This window comes from Engystomops pustulosus, chromosome 8 (genome assembly GCF_040894005.1).
Source record: "Engystomops pustulosus chromosome 8, aEngPut4.maternal, whole genome shotgun sequence".
NCBI classification, from domain to species: domain Eukaryota; kingdom Metazoa; phylum Chordata; class Amphibia; order Anura; family Leptodactylidae; genus Engystomops; species Engystomops pustulosus.
The window spans coordinates 123,026,076-123,043,991 of NC_092418.1; the positions used below are offsets into that span (position 1 = coordinate 123,026,076).

At 47.0% G+C, this 17,916-nt stretch overlaps 1 protein-coding gene and 1 pseudogene across 2 annotated transcripts in view; both read left to right on the plus strand.

Annotated features, from left to right (window-relative positions):
* ACVR1 (activin A receptor type 1) overlaps positions 1-955 on the plus strand; it is a 60,477-nt gene extending 59,522 nt beyond the window's left edge. For both annotated transcript variants that reach the window (XM_072122463.1, XM_072122462.1), the window contains exon 10: positions 246-955. In XM_072122463.1, the coding sequence (XP_071978564.1) occupies positions 246-380 (135 nt within the window). In that variant the 3' untranslated portion in view covers positions 381-955. The remainder of the gene's footprint in view (positions 1-245) is intronic.
* LOC140076202 (uncharacterized) lies at positions 637-10,758 on the plus strand (annotated as a pseudogene).
* The last annotated feature ends 7,158 nt before the right edge of the window (positions 10,759-17,916 follow it).

A 17,916-nucleotide genomic window follows, 5' to 3' on the forward strand; every position in this document is an offset into this window, starting at 1 on the left:
GGCAGGAAACAACCAGCCCACAGGGACCTGTAGTGGTTTAAGGTCCCGGATCGCCCTGACGGGTTCCTTGTAAGTGTATACGGTGCTGTGATAGGGGCTACAACAATAATTTCAGCTGCAGAGATTGGCTTATTATATATACTCGAGTATGTACGGTATTGTATGTCGTGGGTTGCGATGTGATGGATATAGGATCATGGAAGCAGAACCCCCTTACTAAATGTTCTTTCCCCCTCTCCCCACAGACGCTGACGTCGCTGGCTAAACTGATGAAGGAATGCTGGTACCAGAACCCATCGGCGAGGCTCACCGCTCTGCGCATCAAAAAGACTTTAACCAAAATTGACAATTCCTTAGATAAACTGAAATCCGATTGCTGAACCTCCGTGGAGTGATCCGGACGTGGACGCGGTGGTCGCTCGCCGAGGGGTAGACTCTTTATTTCCTCTTCTTCTCTTCCCGCCTTGAGAAGACAATCCCGCAGCGGGACCTCCGGATACGGATCATAATTCCTACCGCAGTCACCCGGAAGGATCCAGGCAAAGTTCTCCAATCACCTGCGAGGACTCGGACCCGTGTACATGAGCATCTGTGGGGACGGGGCGAGAATTTTGGACACATCTCGGGCATTAAATGATGAATTTTTGGAAAGAGGAAGAAGAAACCGGTTTCATCACGACTACAAGCTCCACCCCTGACTTTCTTACCCGTTCTCGAGGAATCCACCCGGATCGCGGTGGGTTTTACCCAGCAATATTTCGCGTGCGTCTCCGTTCTATTGCACTAGAAATTCCTTGCATTCCTCGCTTGCACCGCAACGGTTTCCTTTCGGACAGATGCCAAATATATGGATGGCCGCCTACAGATCTGCGCTACCGATTTCACACCCGTGTGGGGGGAGTGGTCTAAAAAAAAAATAAAATAAAAAGCCTGAAAGTGGTCAGCATTGGCTGGATTTTACACGTGTACTGATGTTTACATTGATGCTGAACATAAGAATTATTTTTTTTTTTTGTAATCTATAAAAAATTTCAAATTTATTTATTATTGGTGCACTTAAAGTTTCCAAAAATAGAGAGAACTGTACAGTGCACCTGCTGCCGCTACGTTTTACTTCCTTCCAGCTCTTCACCCGTTTTGTATCACGACATGATGAGGAATAGACTTTTTTTGTTTTCTGTCTGATCACGTTGCAGTTTCACACTATTATTACTCTTCTTACTCCTTGTCCATCCCGAGAAGCGTCAAACTCGCGTCCTAACCCGCCGCCGGCGCCTCCTCTCTCCGCTCTCGTATTGGACTGACATAGGAAATAGGGCAACGTTATGTTTAAATTTCCATAGAAAAAATTCTGGGGGGGAGGGGGCGGGGCCAGGGGAGGAGTTTGGGCAGTTGCCTTTTCTTTGAAGCGATTATAATATGTTGCATTGTAAACTCTGCCAGAAAATAACTATTTTGTTTTAATCTACTTTTTGTATTTAGTAGTTATTTGTATAAATTAAATAGAATGTTTTGAAGACTAAATTAGTTTTTTTTTTATTTGCTGTATTAAATAAGAAATATTATAGAAGTTTTTGTCTCATTCCGATGATATTTTTGTCCTAACGTTTGCCTCTAGCGGTGTAACTGGGTAGAGATGAGCGGATCACCAGATTGATGGCTCTAATGCCACATCCGTAGCAGATCCATCGCTACAATGTATTGTTTATCGCATGTTCTCCTTTATATTGAGGAGGATCCTGAGCCTGGGTGCAGCCGCGCCCTCGCCGCGCTTATCTTGCGTTTTGCAGTGCGGATAATTTTGGATTAATGACCCCCGGGACGGACTCGCCTCTTCTGCGGATGCGGTTACACGTGTCTGGTTTGGTCTCTTATTACACAGAATATTTTCTTTTTATACCAAGATGTTTGAATAAAAGTAAAATCAATTTTTATCAAGCAAAACAACAATAGTTTTTCAGGAGCACGCCCGAGTTCCCATAAAGTTTCCGGGATGTTAAAGGGAACCTGTCATCAGGTTTTTACCATCAAACCTAATGAGTGGCTCCCACAGAATTCTTCATACTGTGACGTGTGCTTTTATTTTTGTATGAAAATCCATAATGGCTCAGATCTGGGCAAAATTACTTTAAGAAAATAAATGGTTGCTGGCACCAAGAGACACAAGGGGCATGACTGCTCTTTAGCTGAGTCACGGTCTTACTGCTCAGCTCTCTCCTGAGTAATGAGGGAGTTCAGAGAGACTTGGCTGTATGTGACTCACTGAAGAGAATTCCTGAGGAGGAGGGGGGAGGAGGAAGTTGAGAGAGACCTTTTCTGCGTGTGACTCACTGAAGAGAATTCTGGAGGAGGAGTTGAGAGACTTGGCTGTATGTGACTCTCTGAAGAGAATTCCTGAGGGGGAGGAGGAAGTTGAGAGACCATTTCTGTGTGTGACTCACTGAAGAGAAATCCTGAGGGAGGGGGGAATGAGGGAGTTGAGAGAGGCTTGGCTGTGTGTGACTCTGAAGAGAATTTCTGAGGAGGGGGTGAATGAGGGAGACCTTCGCACACAGTGACTCCGTGAGGGATCTCTTGCAAAGTTTCAGAAAATTTTTAAAATTAATTTTGGCTATATCTGCGCTATGGATTTATAGGTGCAGGCGCCGCATACAGACTGTTATGGGAACCTGTCATTATGTTTAACGGTGAAAACCTGATGATGGGTTCCCTTTAACCTCCCAACCTTGATTTCATTATTTACTTGCATGAAGCCCATTGGGGACAATGTATTGCAGATCTCAATTTAGATCAAATTAAAGAAAAGAGTAAATGAGCTGACAACGATTTCTAAGATTGTATACGCTGCCACCCCAGGGGGCGGGACTATGCTAATGCAAAGTAGATTTCTTAAACCAACAGCAATTGAAGATGTACGACCGCCTTTAAAGGGAACCTGTCACCACATGTGCACATATACAGCTAGTGGCAGGTTCCCGCGGGAAGCCCATGGTATGAGATCCATTAGATCCTTCATTACTCCTCTGCAAACTATAAAAATAGACAAACTATAAAACACTATGAATTTTTCTATTTTTCCCTTAAAGGGAACCTGAGGTATATTTTTCACTGGGGACAGGTTCCTACAGACACCATACACTAGATGGCAATGGGTGAGTTTTGTTAGAGAAACTTTACCGGGCTCCCTGCCGCCAGGTTGTGCATTTCAAAAAGTTACATCCCCCAATGATTTGCATAATCAGTGCCCTGTGCACCCCCTCATCAATATGCAGCTTAACCCCTCCCACATCATCCCGGTCTTCCCCCTCCTAATGATGTCGGCTCACGACTAAGCAGCGAGTTCTGTATCTCACATGCACAGGAAGCAGCAAGGCTTCTCTCCGAGCCTCCAGCGCATGCGCCGCTTCCCTGCGCATTGTTGCTAAACAGTGGGGCGCATCTACTAAGCCGTCTGAGCCACAATTCTGGCGTAGACTGCACATAAATACCTGTGCAAACTGGTTGTGCGAGTAACACGCTGCAACACAACCCAGTCCACAGAGGGGCGTTCCGGCGTGTTCTCGCAACGACCGACACTTTTATGTTGGCAAGTCTGAAAGAAATGTGGCGCAAGCCCCTTGAACCGAGATCCAGTCCTCATGAAAGTGTCGCCCACTGCACGTAGGAAGGCAAACTGCATGTAGCACTGGCTGCCGCACTATTAGTAACTGTGGCCCGTGCGTGCACGGAGATACACACACTCCATACGGCCTCGCTCTCTAGTAACAATGCGCAAAGTCCATAGAGAAGCTTCTAGAAGATCAGGATTATTAGTGACCGAATACCCAGGAACGGGAATATTCCTCATGCACCTCTGATCTATACAATATGAGGAGGTCGCGTCGGCTTGAAGTTGCACCAGAAGATTCTTCTAGAAATCTACACAATGGGGGTCATTTACTAAGGGCCCGAATCGCTATTTTTTTGTCGGGCTTCCCGAATTTTTCCGGTTTGCGACGGTTTTCCCTGAATTGCCTCGGGGTTTTTGGCGCACGTGATCGGAATTGTGGTGCATCAGCGCCGGTATGCGACGGAAATCGGGGGCGTGGCCGTCGGAAAAACCTGACGGATTCGTAAAAATCGCCATATTTATAAGAAGAAACAACGTTTCGCGTGACACGCACTTACCTGCACCCAGGATAGGATGGTGAACTCCAGCGGACTTCAGCGCAGCAGCGACACCTGGTGGACATCGGGCGCACGACCTTAGTGAATCGCTGGAAGACCCGAATCAGCGCCGGAGAACCTACCGCTGGATCGCGACTGGACCGGGTAAGTAAATCTGCCCCAATGTGTATTATTTGTTTCCTAAATCTTTCTTCTATGTTGTTCTTTGTTACGGCTCTTCTTACTGGCTGAGCAGCTTTTCGCCTTCTGCTCCACTACAACACGGACCTGCCAGGGATTTATTAGCAAACAGCAAATTATTCCTAATAATGGAGACACGGATTCTGTTCTCGTTACACAATAAAGAAACGAATGTTGTGTCCTTGTAGATTGAGAAATTCGGATCCTTCTACAGACGACTTCTGAAAGTTTCTGGCTGATCTAACTACATTGCAAAACGCAATCCGAAAAACATTCCCTCTAAAGCTTTGTGTTTATTGCTTCTATGTGTAAGTTCACGGGGGGGGGGGGGGGATCCGTTTTGTTGCTAATTTTATGTTTAAATTTAACATTTTAAATTAAAAAATATTATATTGTGATTTTATATAATATTTCCGGCTGCTAAACCATCCAATGCCCTTGATATTTCCACAGGAATGACTTCATCCTTTACCTTTATCAAGACCGACTTCATTTTGGTCAATACAGTTTTTAATAAAATGACATTTAATAAATTAGTCAAAAATTTGTAAAAATGCAGCCACAATTTGGGCTCCAATTTATTTTATGGTTTAAATATAACCTGTCACATAAAATAACCCACGCTACCTAAACAGATCTTTGAAAACTGCTAATATACAGCGGAACAACTATCCCCATATTGTTCGTCCCCATGCCTGTAAAATTCTGCACTCCATTTGTTAAGTTGATTCACCAAACAGGACAAAAAAAAGCTTAAAGAAGAGCAGATCCGACCATAGAGTACACACCAGGATGTCAGTGTTCTTGGTTTACAATCCTTAATCCTGGTGGTAGATGTCTTTACATTATTAAATTAAATCTACCATCAAAAGCCATCATTATAAAATCATCTTTTAAAATTATTCTAATAAGCCAGAATGGCTCTGGTGATAATTACCAGAGCCCCTCCTCGCTATAGCAACACAGTTTTCACCTTTCCCTCTGCCTTTGGGAATCTCACATAGTGGGAGTGGGGAAATGCTCCTGCACAGTGTCACAGTGTGTGAAGCAACAGCACGGGGAGCCCAACACCACGAGTCACAGGGAGCACAACACAACGAGTCACGGGGAGCACTACACAACGAGTCACAGGGAGCACAACACAACGAGTCACAGGTAACACAACACAACGAGTCACAGGGAGCACAACACAACGAGTCACAGGGAGCACAACACAACGAGTCACAGGGAGCACAACACAACGAGTCACAGGGAGCACAACACAACGAGTCACAGGGAGCACAACACAACGAGTCACAGGGAGCACAACACAACGAGTCACAGAGAGCACAACACAACGAGTCACAGGGAGCACAACACAACGAGTCACAGGGAGCACAACACAACGAGTCACAGGGAGCACAACACAACGAGTCACAGGGAGCACAACACAACGAGTCACAGGGAGCACAACACAACGAGTCACAGGGAGCACAACACAATGAGTCACAGAGAGCACAACACAACGAGTCACAGGTAACACAACACAACGAGTCACAGGGAGCACAACACAACGAGTCACAGGGAGCACAACACAACGAGTCACAGGGAGCACAACACAACGAGTCACAGGTAACACAACACAACGAGTCACAGGGAGCACAACACAACGAGTCACAGGGAGCACAACACAACGAGTCACAGGGAGCACAACACAACGAGTCACAGAGAGCACAACACAATGAGTCACAGAGAGCACAACACAACGAGTCACAGGTAACACAACACAACGAGTCACAGGGAGCACAACACAACGAGTCACAGGGCACACAACACAACGAGTCACAGGGAGCACAACACAACGAGTCACAGGTAACACAACACAACGAGTCACAGGGAGCACAACACAACGAGTCACAGGGAGCACAACATAACGAGTCACAGGTAACACAACACAACGAGTCACAGGGAGCACAACACAACGAGTCACAGGGAGCACAACACAACGAGTCACAGAGAGCACAACACAACGAGTCACAGAGAGCACAACACAACGAGTCACAGGTAACACAACACAACGAGTCACAGGGAGCACAACACAACGAGTCACAGGGAGCACAACACAACGAGTCACAGGGCACACAACACAACGAGTCACAGGGAGCACAACACAACGAGTCACAGGTAACACAACACAACGAGTCACAGGGAGCACAACACAACGAGTCACAGGGAGCACAACACAACGAGTCACAGGTAACACAACACAACGAGTCACAGGGAGCACAACACAACGAGTCACAGGGAGCACAACACAACGAGTCACAGAGAGCACAACACAACGAGTCACAGGTAACACAACACAACGAGTCACGGGGAGCACAACACAACGAGTCACGGGGAGCACAACACAACGAGTCACAGGGAGCACAACATAACGAGTCACAGGTAACACAACACAACGAGTCACAGGGAGCACAACACAACGAGTCACAGGGAGCACAACACAACGAGTCACAGAGAGCACAACACAACGAGTCACAGAGAGCACAACACAACGAGTCACAGGTAACACAACACAACGAGTCACAGGGAGCACAACACAACGAGTCACAGGGAGCACAACACAACGAGTCACAGGGCACACAACACAACGAGTCACAGGGAGCACAACACAACGAGTCACAGGTAACACAACACAACGAGTCACAGGGAGCACAACACAACGAGTCACAGGGAGCACAACACAACGAGTCACAGGTAACACAACACAACGAGTCACAGGGAGCACAACACAACGAGTCACAGGGAGCACAACACAACGAGTCACAGAGAGCACAACACAACGAGTCACAGGTAACACAACACAACGAGTCACGGGGAGCACAACACAACGAGTCACGGGGAGCACAACACAACGAGTCACAGGGAGCACAACACAACGAGTCACAGGGAGCACAACACAACGAGTCACAGGGAGCACAACACAACGAGTCACAGGGAGCACAACACAACGAGTCACAGGGAGCACAACAAAACGAGTCACAGGGAGCACAACACAACGAGTCCATCCGCCGCCTATTGCCCTTAATTGGACAGTGTACATTGCTCATAATATCAGGAGCAAATATTTCCGAAGCAAATAATCTGCAGGTTCAGTCGCACAATAGAATATAACAAATGGCAAATTAGAAACAGAACATGAAGCGAGGAAACAGGTTGTAACGTAAACCTCCGAGACATTCTCTCCAGCGAGTTCAATTAAGGCACAAAGAAAAAAAAAAAGTATAAAAAAAAAGTTACTCTAAAAGAGAAGGTATCACAAGGACACAGAGCCCTAGGAAAAGGATAAAACTGGATGAACATGGAAAGGATTCACACTGGGAGGTAGAGCAGTTACTGTCGCAGGGGAATAGGACCCCCCATTGTTAAAGGGAACCTGTCATCAGAAATTGTCCTAATAAACCGCTGCCAGTGTGTGGTCAGGCAGATGAGCAGCTTCTACGTGATGTTTTTTTCGTGGCTCAACTTGGTGGCATCATCCGAAAAATCAATTCTGAAGTAAGATACATAAAATCAGGGAGGCGGAGAGTTTAACAGTGAAGTCAAGGGGGTGGAGCACAACATTGTAAGGAATTGTGCACATAGTTGATAAATACATTGGAGAGAGGGTAGAGAACCCCATTTTAATGTGAAGCAGCTCCCAATTCTTGGGCAGGATCAGAGAGGAGTAAACTGGGAGCTTGGAGCAGGATCATCTTTTGGTCACCATCCAACCTGAGGAGCACAGACGCACAGGTAGCTGCTGACTGTAAATCAGGAAGGGCAAGCTTCCGAATATTGTGTAAGTCTTAATCAGACTGCGGAGCCCAATCAGGTGCATCGCGCTAGAGGTCCACCCCAAACCATTGGAAGAAGGGGCACTATTTGTAGAAGACACATCGGGGCAGATTTACTTACCCGGCCCATTCGCGATCCAGCGGCGCGTTCTCTGCTCTGGATTCGGGTCCGGCCGGGATCTATGAAGGTAGTTCCTCCGCCGTCCACCAGGTGGCGCTGCTGCGCTGAAAGTCATCTGAACGCGCCGGAATGCACCACCTCGGACCAGGTGAAGGTAAGCGCTCCCCAAGCGGCACTTTTGCGGTTTTTAAATGCGGCGGTTTTTCCGAATACGTCGGGTTTTCGTTTGGCCACGCCCCCCGATTTCCGTCGCGCCCATGCCGGCGCCGATGCGCCACAATCCGATCGCGTGCGCCACAATCCCAGGGCAATTCAGGTACAATCGGCGCAAATCGGAAATATTCGGGTAACACATCGGGAAAACGCGAATCGGGCCCTTAGTAAATGACCCCCATAATGTCTTTAGCCGCCCCTTTTATGGTCAGTTTGGGAAATGTGATACATCGGATCATCATCCCTTATTACAGTGATGGCGAACCTTTTAGAGCCTCAGTGCCTAAACTTCAACCAAAAGCCACTTAATTATTGCAAAGTGCCAGGGCAGCAATTTAAGGAGTAATTTATTTTTCATTGTTCTTTGACAACTGTCAGTCGTTCAGCCTCCTAAAGACACCAACGCAGCTGAAAGGAGGAGGGCAAATTCTCTTATCATTGTAGGAAGATTCTTTGAGTCCTGTCTGGGGAACTTCATGCTGGGGTGATGTCCTGGGTGCCCACAGAGAGGGATCCGAGTGCCACCTCTGGCACCAGTGCCTTATACCATAACAGACAGTGGACAATTTTTGCAAAGATTAGGGCGAATTCTTAACTCTAGAAAATTTTTTTAGGAATATTTAGAAGAATTTATTACATGTTATTACATTGTGTTATTCCCCCCCATCCGTTGTGCTGGATATAGCAAGAGGCTCCAACCTCCGATGCCTGGACACTTCAGGAAGGGCCAGGAACCGGTGCAGGTTAGAGCTCATGGCCCAACATGGGGCACCCACGGCCTCCTCAGTCTGACGCGTCCCACTCGATACTCCCCCGAGCCTACTCGATGTGAAGGCTTTGGGGAACATAGTTGCAATTCTTGGCTGTGGGCCAGGGACTGTGACTATGCAGTAACGATTATCTGCATCCATAAGCTACACAATAAAATATCCTTTAATAAAAGTTCCTCTCTATATTCCAGGTGATGGGAAGGGCCACTATCAGCCTAATTCTCCAGAGTTTTTAGGGGACGTGCCGGATGTTTGTTATAAAAGCTATTTTTGCAGATGACTCTTGTTCCCTAAGGATTCTTGCAGGTTTCAGAACATCTTGTTTGTCTCTCCATGTCCACTAGTAGCGGCTCATACGATACAAACATCACCCGTCATTCCCCTTATTTTATTTTTAGTAATTTCAGTCCTGAAAGTTAATGCTCATAAATTATATTGCGTCAATTGGGGTCATTTACTAAGGGCCCGATTCGCGTTTTCCCGACGTGTTACCTGAATATTTCCGATTTGCGCCGATTTCCCCTGAATTGCCCTGTGATTTTGGCGCACGCAATCGGATTGTGGTGCATTGGCGCTGGCATGCACGCGATGGAAATCGGGGGGCGTGGCCGAACGAAAACCCGATGGATTCGGAAAAACCGCCGCATTTTTAAACAAAAAATGTGTAGCGAAAATTGCACTTACCTTCACTCAGCCCGGCTCGGTGTATTCCAGCGCGTTCCGATGCTTTTCAGCGCAGCAGCGCCACCTGGTGGACGGCGGAGGAACTGCCTTAATAAATCCCGGCCGGACCCGAATCCACCGCAGAGAACACGCCGCTGGATCGCGAATGGGCCGGGTAAGTAAATCTGCCCCTGAATGTTTTTCTAATGTTTATTCCTGTTGATGATTATTGCTACAGGCAAGGAAAACTCAAAAGTCGTCATTAAAGGGAACCTATCAGCAGAGGGCTATATTTCGTTTGGTACTGTTCCTATACACGCTGTACAGTACACACGTGCTTTTATCATACCTTATACCTTCATCTAATAAAAGAACTTTAGCGGCTCCATGGCAGCTTCTTCCTGAAAGTCCTGGGGGCAGCTGAATTTCATCCTAATTACCATATTTTATTTCCTCAGCCTCCGCTCATCTTTATTCAACACAACTCCTCCCCCATCCTTCCTCTGCCCATCCCTTCCCCCTCATGACGTCGGCTCACGGCACATGAAAAGCTTGTGCGGTGAGCCTTCTATATCAGTCATGTGCTCAACACATTAGCATAATTTTAAAAATAGACATTAGAGGGAAGGGGCCTGGTTGATCGGGCTTGATTTTGAGTAAATTTACTTTAAACTTTGTGGGCATTTGAATTGCACAACTCTCTTAAGGTTTTATGTAAGGTACGGCTCAGGATGTTCGTGACTTTTTTTTGTTGGTGTGAACACTGGTGTATTCCTTCCCCTGACACCTTTAATTGAATGTCACCACACCTGTCAGTCACCTGTAGCTCTGCTCCAGTTCAGTTAAACCAATGTAACTGACAGAATCTCCCTCCACTCACATGACTCCCATGCTCTTTTGTCTTGTCTGGATTTCAAGGTTCTCTCGGACGGGACTCTCACTTAAGATGTTTGCATGCCCTTTATTCTATGCCCACTATACTATAAGTACTTATTAAGCTCCTGTTACTCTGTATTCTGGTATCTTGACCTTTTGCTTGTATTCAGACTATCCTTTTGTCTTGTGACTTTGTACGGTGTTTGCCCTCTTCATTCTGACAACTATCTCTGTTTCGTCTTGTCTTCATCTCTGTATTTTGCACCTTGGTACAGGAAGGGAACATTGACTAGTTGTCCCCTTCCACTTTGGGCAGGCGAGGCAATCGGGCAGGGACAGATGGAAAGGAGGATTAGTCTCTGTCTGTGTCGCGTGTACATTCCCAGACTCTTCATAACATCCACCACAGATTCTCAAGACCCGCCCGGTCTTTTTCCAATTTTGCTGCCATGACTTTCAATATTTAAAGAGGACCCTTCCACAACTATTAATAGACAATGTTCCACTGATTGTGACATACTTAGAATTTTAAGCTCTTAAGCTCCCATTATTCCCAATTAATGATTGCCACTAGTTTTTGTTCCCTATTGTTAGATGGGCTAAACCACAAGCTGCTGCACCCCAGGGCCACCCATCTAAGACAGAAGAATGCTCCAGCCAGATCACTGCCAAAACATCTGCTTTTATAGAGGTGGTCACACTTACCGATGGTCACAAAATCGAGGACAACTACTAACCATCTGAATCTCTAGGGCGCATCTAATGTTACACAAGTTTTTGGACTATTTCTGATAAATAAATCACATCCATCTGTGTTTGTATTTACCAAACTTTAAGATTTTCTAAGGACCATCATTTATTTTTCTCATTTTTGATATGTATTAGTGTTGTAGAGGGTTATTTCCGTTTTCTCGTGTCAGATAGACGCATATATAAAAGCTTTGCAAAACAAATATCTGCTTAATTCCAGTATTGATGTAAAAGTATATTCTGGGAAGTTTTGGTGTTTTGGAATAACACAGATAATTCATCTTAACAAATGAAGTAAAAGCTTTTCCATGAAGCTAATAGTTACCAGGGAAACAGCCTTCTCCTAATACGTATAAACTGCAAAAAAAACAAACTAAGAAGCACGATATTCCCTCTAAAAGGACCAATGGCTTAAAAGTGCGACGCTCCGGGCATGTAAAATACAGGTACAAATTAGCAAAAGATATGAGCTCCGAGGTGCATCAAGGATACATCAATATAGTTACAGGCCTGAGATAAAGAGGCATTGCAGACACTTTCCACCGATTTCTCATCCGCCCTCCGACCCCTGGCGATACTTTTATGCTTTTGAAACTTTTTAACAAGGTTTTCAAAGTTTTCTAATGACCTTATTAGGCAGAATGAAGTAAACAGGTTGCAGAAGTAAAATAAAAGTATAAAAGCAAAATAGAAAACAGAGAAATCAAAGCAAGAAAAAAAATCCACAACACATTCTGTTCTCCACGCGGAGGATGTAAAGTGCCTAAAATGAACATTTATCTTACAGTTAAGACTGAGAACCATAGAAAACTGGAAGGTTCCCTGACAGCAGCGGCAGTGAATACCTCCATATGTGAACGGAGCTTTGTAAATCTTGTCAGAGAGACATGTTAGATTATCCTAAGAGGTAAGTACTTCAGAAACCCCATCGATTGTTATAAAGAAGGGGCTCCCCTGATCACCTTGCACCTTTCTACAGCCATATTGTCAATCATTTTATGTCCTGTCTGTCAGGGCTCGGGGTCAGTGAACCCCCTGGACCACCGCGGACGATGACACAAGCCGACACCTGGGAGCGCAGTCTAAATGGCCCCCGGTCTTCACCAGAGCCTGACGCAAAGCAGGATGGTCTTGCTGTGGTGCACCAGGTCGTTCCATGGGTGCAACTTGCCCACGTTGGCAGCCAAGGTTGAGGTACAGGAACAGTAGGGAATCTCGTAATCGGGGACATGCAGATGGTCAAGGCAGGCAGCAAGGATGCAAAGTCGGGAACGGAGCAGGAGATCAGGGCTGGCAGCAGAGATACGGAGTCAGGGTCAGGTTCGAGGTTACAACTGGAGATCAGAACATCGCAGGTAAAGCTTTCTCATTGGCATGCGCTCAAAGAGCCGGCAGGGGTTGCTGGGAGAAGCCGGCTTATAAAGAAAACCCGGAAGTGTCCAGAACCAATCAGTGGTTCACTGGCCCTTCACATCTGCGAGTGCCGGCTTGCACGCCCTAGGTAACAGGGACGCGCGCACTGGCCAGCCGGGACAGGTGCAGGAGCTTGAAGAGGTAAGTGAGCTTGGGCGCCGCCACAGAGAGGGGAACGGGGGTGCCTGGGATCCGAAATGTGGACACCAGTGCCAATAACCCCCTTCGGCCTCTCCCTCTTCTTGGTCTGAAGAAATCTTTAGAGGAGACTACGATACAGAATATTCTTTTCAGTCGCCCTGGATCTCTCCTAAGGACCGAACCCCTTCCAGTCAACAAGGAAGAACCACTTACCTCTCACAGTCTTCATGTCCAGTAACAACCTTAACCTCGTAGATATCCGTAGAATCAGCATCTGGGGCAGGAGGAGGAGATTGCTGACAGAAGCGGCTCAAGATGACAGGCTTCAGGAGGAAGACATTGAAGGAGTTCAGGAGGCGCATCGGAGGAGGAAGGTGGAGCTTGTACGCCGCCGGATATATGCGTCTAATCACCTCAAAGGGACCTAGGAAGCGTGGACCAAGCTTGTAGCTACGAATCTTCAGCTGGACGTATCTGGAAGATAACCACACCTTGTCACCCGGAGAGAAGACAGGAGGAGTCCTGCGCTTCTTATCAGCCTGGGTCTTTGTGCGGGCAGTGGCTCGGAGGAGAGACTGACGGGTTTGCTCCCACATAGATTTGAGGTCCTGTACCAGTTCCTCTACAGCAGGGACATCCGAGGGAATGGACAGAGGAAGAGGAGGGGCGAGGAATACGTCCATAAACCACAAAGGAAGGAGCTGTCCCAGCAGAACCAGGGTCCAGTGAATTATAGTAGGACTCAGCCCATGGTAGCAGATAAGAGCAGTCATCTTAACGGGCAGAGACGAAGTGGCAGAGATAACAGCCCAGAGTCTGATTCTCCCTTTCTACTTGACCATTCGACTGTGGGAGGTAAGCAGAAGAAAAGTCCAGATTGACTTGCAGCTGGTGACAGAACTTGCACACAAACTGGACCCTTCGGACAAAAAGTGTTGAGGAAGTCCATGCAGCCGGAAGATACGCTGGAAGAACAAACTGGCAAGACATGCAGCAGACAGATGACGGTATTGATAGAGGAAGGTGGAAGTTCTGTGACAAAGTCCATAGCCACGTGAGACCACGGGCGACTGGGTATAGGCAACGGAAGCAACAGGCCGGCCGGTTTGAGGCGAGAAGGCTTATTACGGGCACAGGAGGTACAGGATCCAACGAAATCACGGACATCTTTGACCAGGTCAGGCCACCTGTAATAGCAGAGATCAGGGCCACAGAGAGTTGCACCCAAAGGTGCCCAGCCAGACGTGAAGAACGTTCCAAAGACAGGATCCTCTTCCGGAGTGCAGATTGGACATAAGTCTTGCTGGGAGGGAACTGCCGGAGATCCACCGGCGCGGCAACAACTAGTTGTTCAGGAGAGATAATATGCCGAGGGACCGGCTCTTTTCCAGTGACATCCGAGGGAATCAGCCTTAATATTCTTCTCTGCTGGACGGAAATGGATCAAGAGGTAGAAGCATGAGAAGAAGAGCGACCAACGGGCTTGCCTGGGATTAAGGCGCTGGGCTGTCTGGAGATACAGGAGGTTCTTATGGTCTGTGTATACACAAACCGGATGGTGAGCTCCTTCCAGTAGATTCATTGATGGCCAACAGTTCTCTATCTCCAATAGAGTAATTCCTCTCAGCCGGGGAAAAGTCTTAGAGAAAAAACCACAAGTGAGAGTTCAGCCTTTAGGCCCCTTCTGGGTGAGCACTGCCCCAGCACCTACAGAGGATGCGTCAACCTCAAGATGAGGTTGTCGGGTCTAGAGAGAACTGGAGCTGAGGCACTTGAGAAGGCCTCTTCAGCTGCCGAGGGCCAGAGGCGGGGATTGGCACCCTTCTTGGTGAGTGCCACGATGGGAGACACTAGAGTGGAGAAATGCAGAGCTGTTGATAATAGTTCACAAACCCCAAGAACCTCTGAATGGCTCGTAGACCTTCTGGGCGCGGCCACTGTAGACCTGCAGACAGTTTAGCAGGATCCATCTGGGGACATCTGTCGGAGATTATATAGCCGAGGAATGGGAGGCTCCGTTGGAGAAACTGACATTTCTCGAGCTTGGCGTAGAGACGATTAGCCCAAAGGTGGCCAAGAACTTACCGAATGTGGGTCTCGAGGTCTGGGGAGAACACCAAGATGTCGTCTAGGTAGACCACAACACGTATACCGCAGATCCCAGAAGATGTCATTAACAAATTCCTGGAAGACAGCTGGAGCATTACACAGTCCAAATGGCATCACAAGGTACTCGAAATGTCCATCACAAGTGTTAAACGCCGTCTCCCACCCTTGCGGATCCGGATGAGACTGTAGGCCGTACGAAGATCCAGCTTGGAGAAGACCTTGGAAGCGCACAGGCGGTCAAAAAGCTCTGTGATCCACGGCAGGGGGTAGCGATTCTTAACAGTGACCATGTTAAGCCCGCGATAGTCTATGCAGGGACGCAGGCTACCATCCTTCTTGGTCATAAAAAAGAAGCCTGCGCCAGCCAGAGAGGAGGATTTGCGTCTGAAGCCTCTCTGCAGGTTCTCTTTAATAAACTCAGACATAGCAGCAATCACTGAAATGGAGAGAGGATACACACGACCTCGGGGAGGAGAGGCACCCGGCAGGAGATCCGCAGGACAATCATAGGGGGGGTGCGATGGCAAAGTCCTGGTAACACTAGGTAGACCCTCCAAGGGCTTGGGGGTCACTGAGGAAGCCAGGACAGGTAGAGACACCACCACGCAGCGGGACTGACATTCTGGTCCCCAACGAAGGACCTCCCCCGCCATCTAGTGAAGGACCGGTGCGTGGAGTTGCAGCCACAGGAGACCCAGCAGGAGAGTGGAGCGTGGCAGCACATAAACGGACAGTCTTTCCTTATGAAGGGCTCCGACCCGCAAAGTGAGGATAAGATTTATCCGCTAACTGAGGAGATGAGAGATCCACCGGAATGTGATGCCGGGAGATCAGAGCGGCATCCACAACGTGCCCTGCAGAGTCCAAGAAAGCTGAAATCTGAATCGGAGTGCGGGAGATGTGCCCATATATACAGGATAGGAGTAGTAGTACTGTGCCCATATATACAGGATAGGAGTAGTAGTACTGTGCCCATATATACAGGATAGGAGTAGTAGTACTGTGCTGTGCCCATATATACAGGATAGGAGTAGTAGTACTGTGCTGTGCCCATATATACAGGATAGGAGTAGTAGTACTGTGCCCATATATACAGGATAGGAGTAGTAGTACTGTGCCCATATATACAGGATAGGAGTAGTAGTACTGTGCTGTGCCCATATATACAGTATAGGAGTAGTAGTACTGTGCTGTGCTCATATATACAGGATAGGAGTAGTAGTACTGTGCTGTGCCCATATATACAGGATAGGAGTAGTAGTACTGTGCTGTGCCCATATATACAGGATAGGAGTAGTAGTACTGTGCCCATATATACAGGATAGGAGTAGTAGTACTGTGCTGTGCCCATATATACAGGATAGGAGTAGTAGTACTGTGCTGTGCCTATATATACAGGATAGGAGTAGTAGTACTGTGCTGTGCCCATATATACAGGATAGGAGTAGTAGTACTGTGCTGTGCCCATATATACAGGATAGGAGTAGTAGTACTGTGCTGTGCCCATATATACAGGATAGGAGTAGTAGTACTGTGCCCATATATACAGGATAGGAGTAGTAGTAATGTGCTGTGTCCATATATACAGGATAGGAGTAGTAGTACTGTGCTGTGCCCATATATACAGGATAGGCATAGTAGTACTGTGCTGTGTCCATATATACAGGATAGGAGTAGTAGTACTGTGCCCATATATACAGGATAGGAGTAGTAGTACTGTGCTGTGCCCATATATACAGGATAGGAGCAGTAGTACTGTGCTGTGTCCATATATACAGGATAGGAGTAGTAGTACTGTGCTGTGCCCATATATACAGGATAGGAGTAGTAGTACTGTGCTGTGCCCATATATACAGGATAGGAGTAGTAGTACTGTGCTGTGCCCATATATACACGATAGGAGTAGTAGTACTGTGCTGTGTCCATATATACAGGATAGGAGTAGTAGTACTGTGCTGTGTCCATATATACAGGATAGGAGTAGTAGTACTGTGCTGTATATACAGGATAGGAGTAGTAGTACTGTGCTGTGCCCATATATACAGGATGGAGTAGTAGTACTGTGCTGTGCCCATATATACAGGATGGAGTAGTAGTACTGTGCTGTGTCCACATATACAGGATAGGAGTAGTAGTACTGTGCTGTGTCCATATATACAGGATAGGAGTAGTAGTACTGTGCTGTGTCCATATATACAGGATAGGAGTAGTAGTACTGTGCTGTGCCCATATATACAGGATCGGAGTAGTAGTACTATACTGTGCCCATATATACAGGATAGGAGTAGTAGTACTGTGCTGTGCCCATATATACAGGATAGGCATAGTAGTACTGTGCTGTGTCCATATATACAGGATAGGAGTAGTAGTACTGTGCCCATATATACAGGATAGGAGTAGTAGTACTGTGCTGTGCCCATATATACAGGATAGGAGTAGTAGTACTGTGCTGTGTCCATATATACAGGATAGGAGTAGTAGTACTGTGCTGTGCCCATATATACAGGATAGGAGTAGTAGTACTGTGCTGTGCCCATATATACAGGATAGGAGTAGTAGCACTGTGCTGTGCCCATATATACACGATAGGAGTAGTAGTACTGTGCTGTGTCCATATATACAGGATAGGAGTAGTAGTACTGTGCTGTGTCCATATATACAGGATAGGAGTAGTAGTACTGTGCTGTATATACAG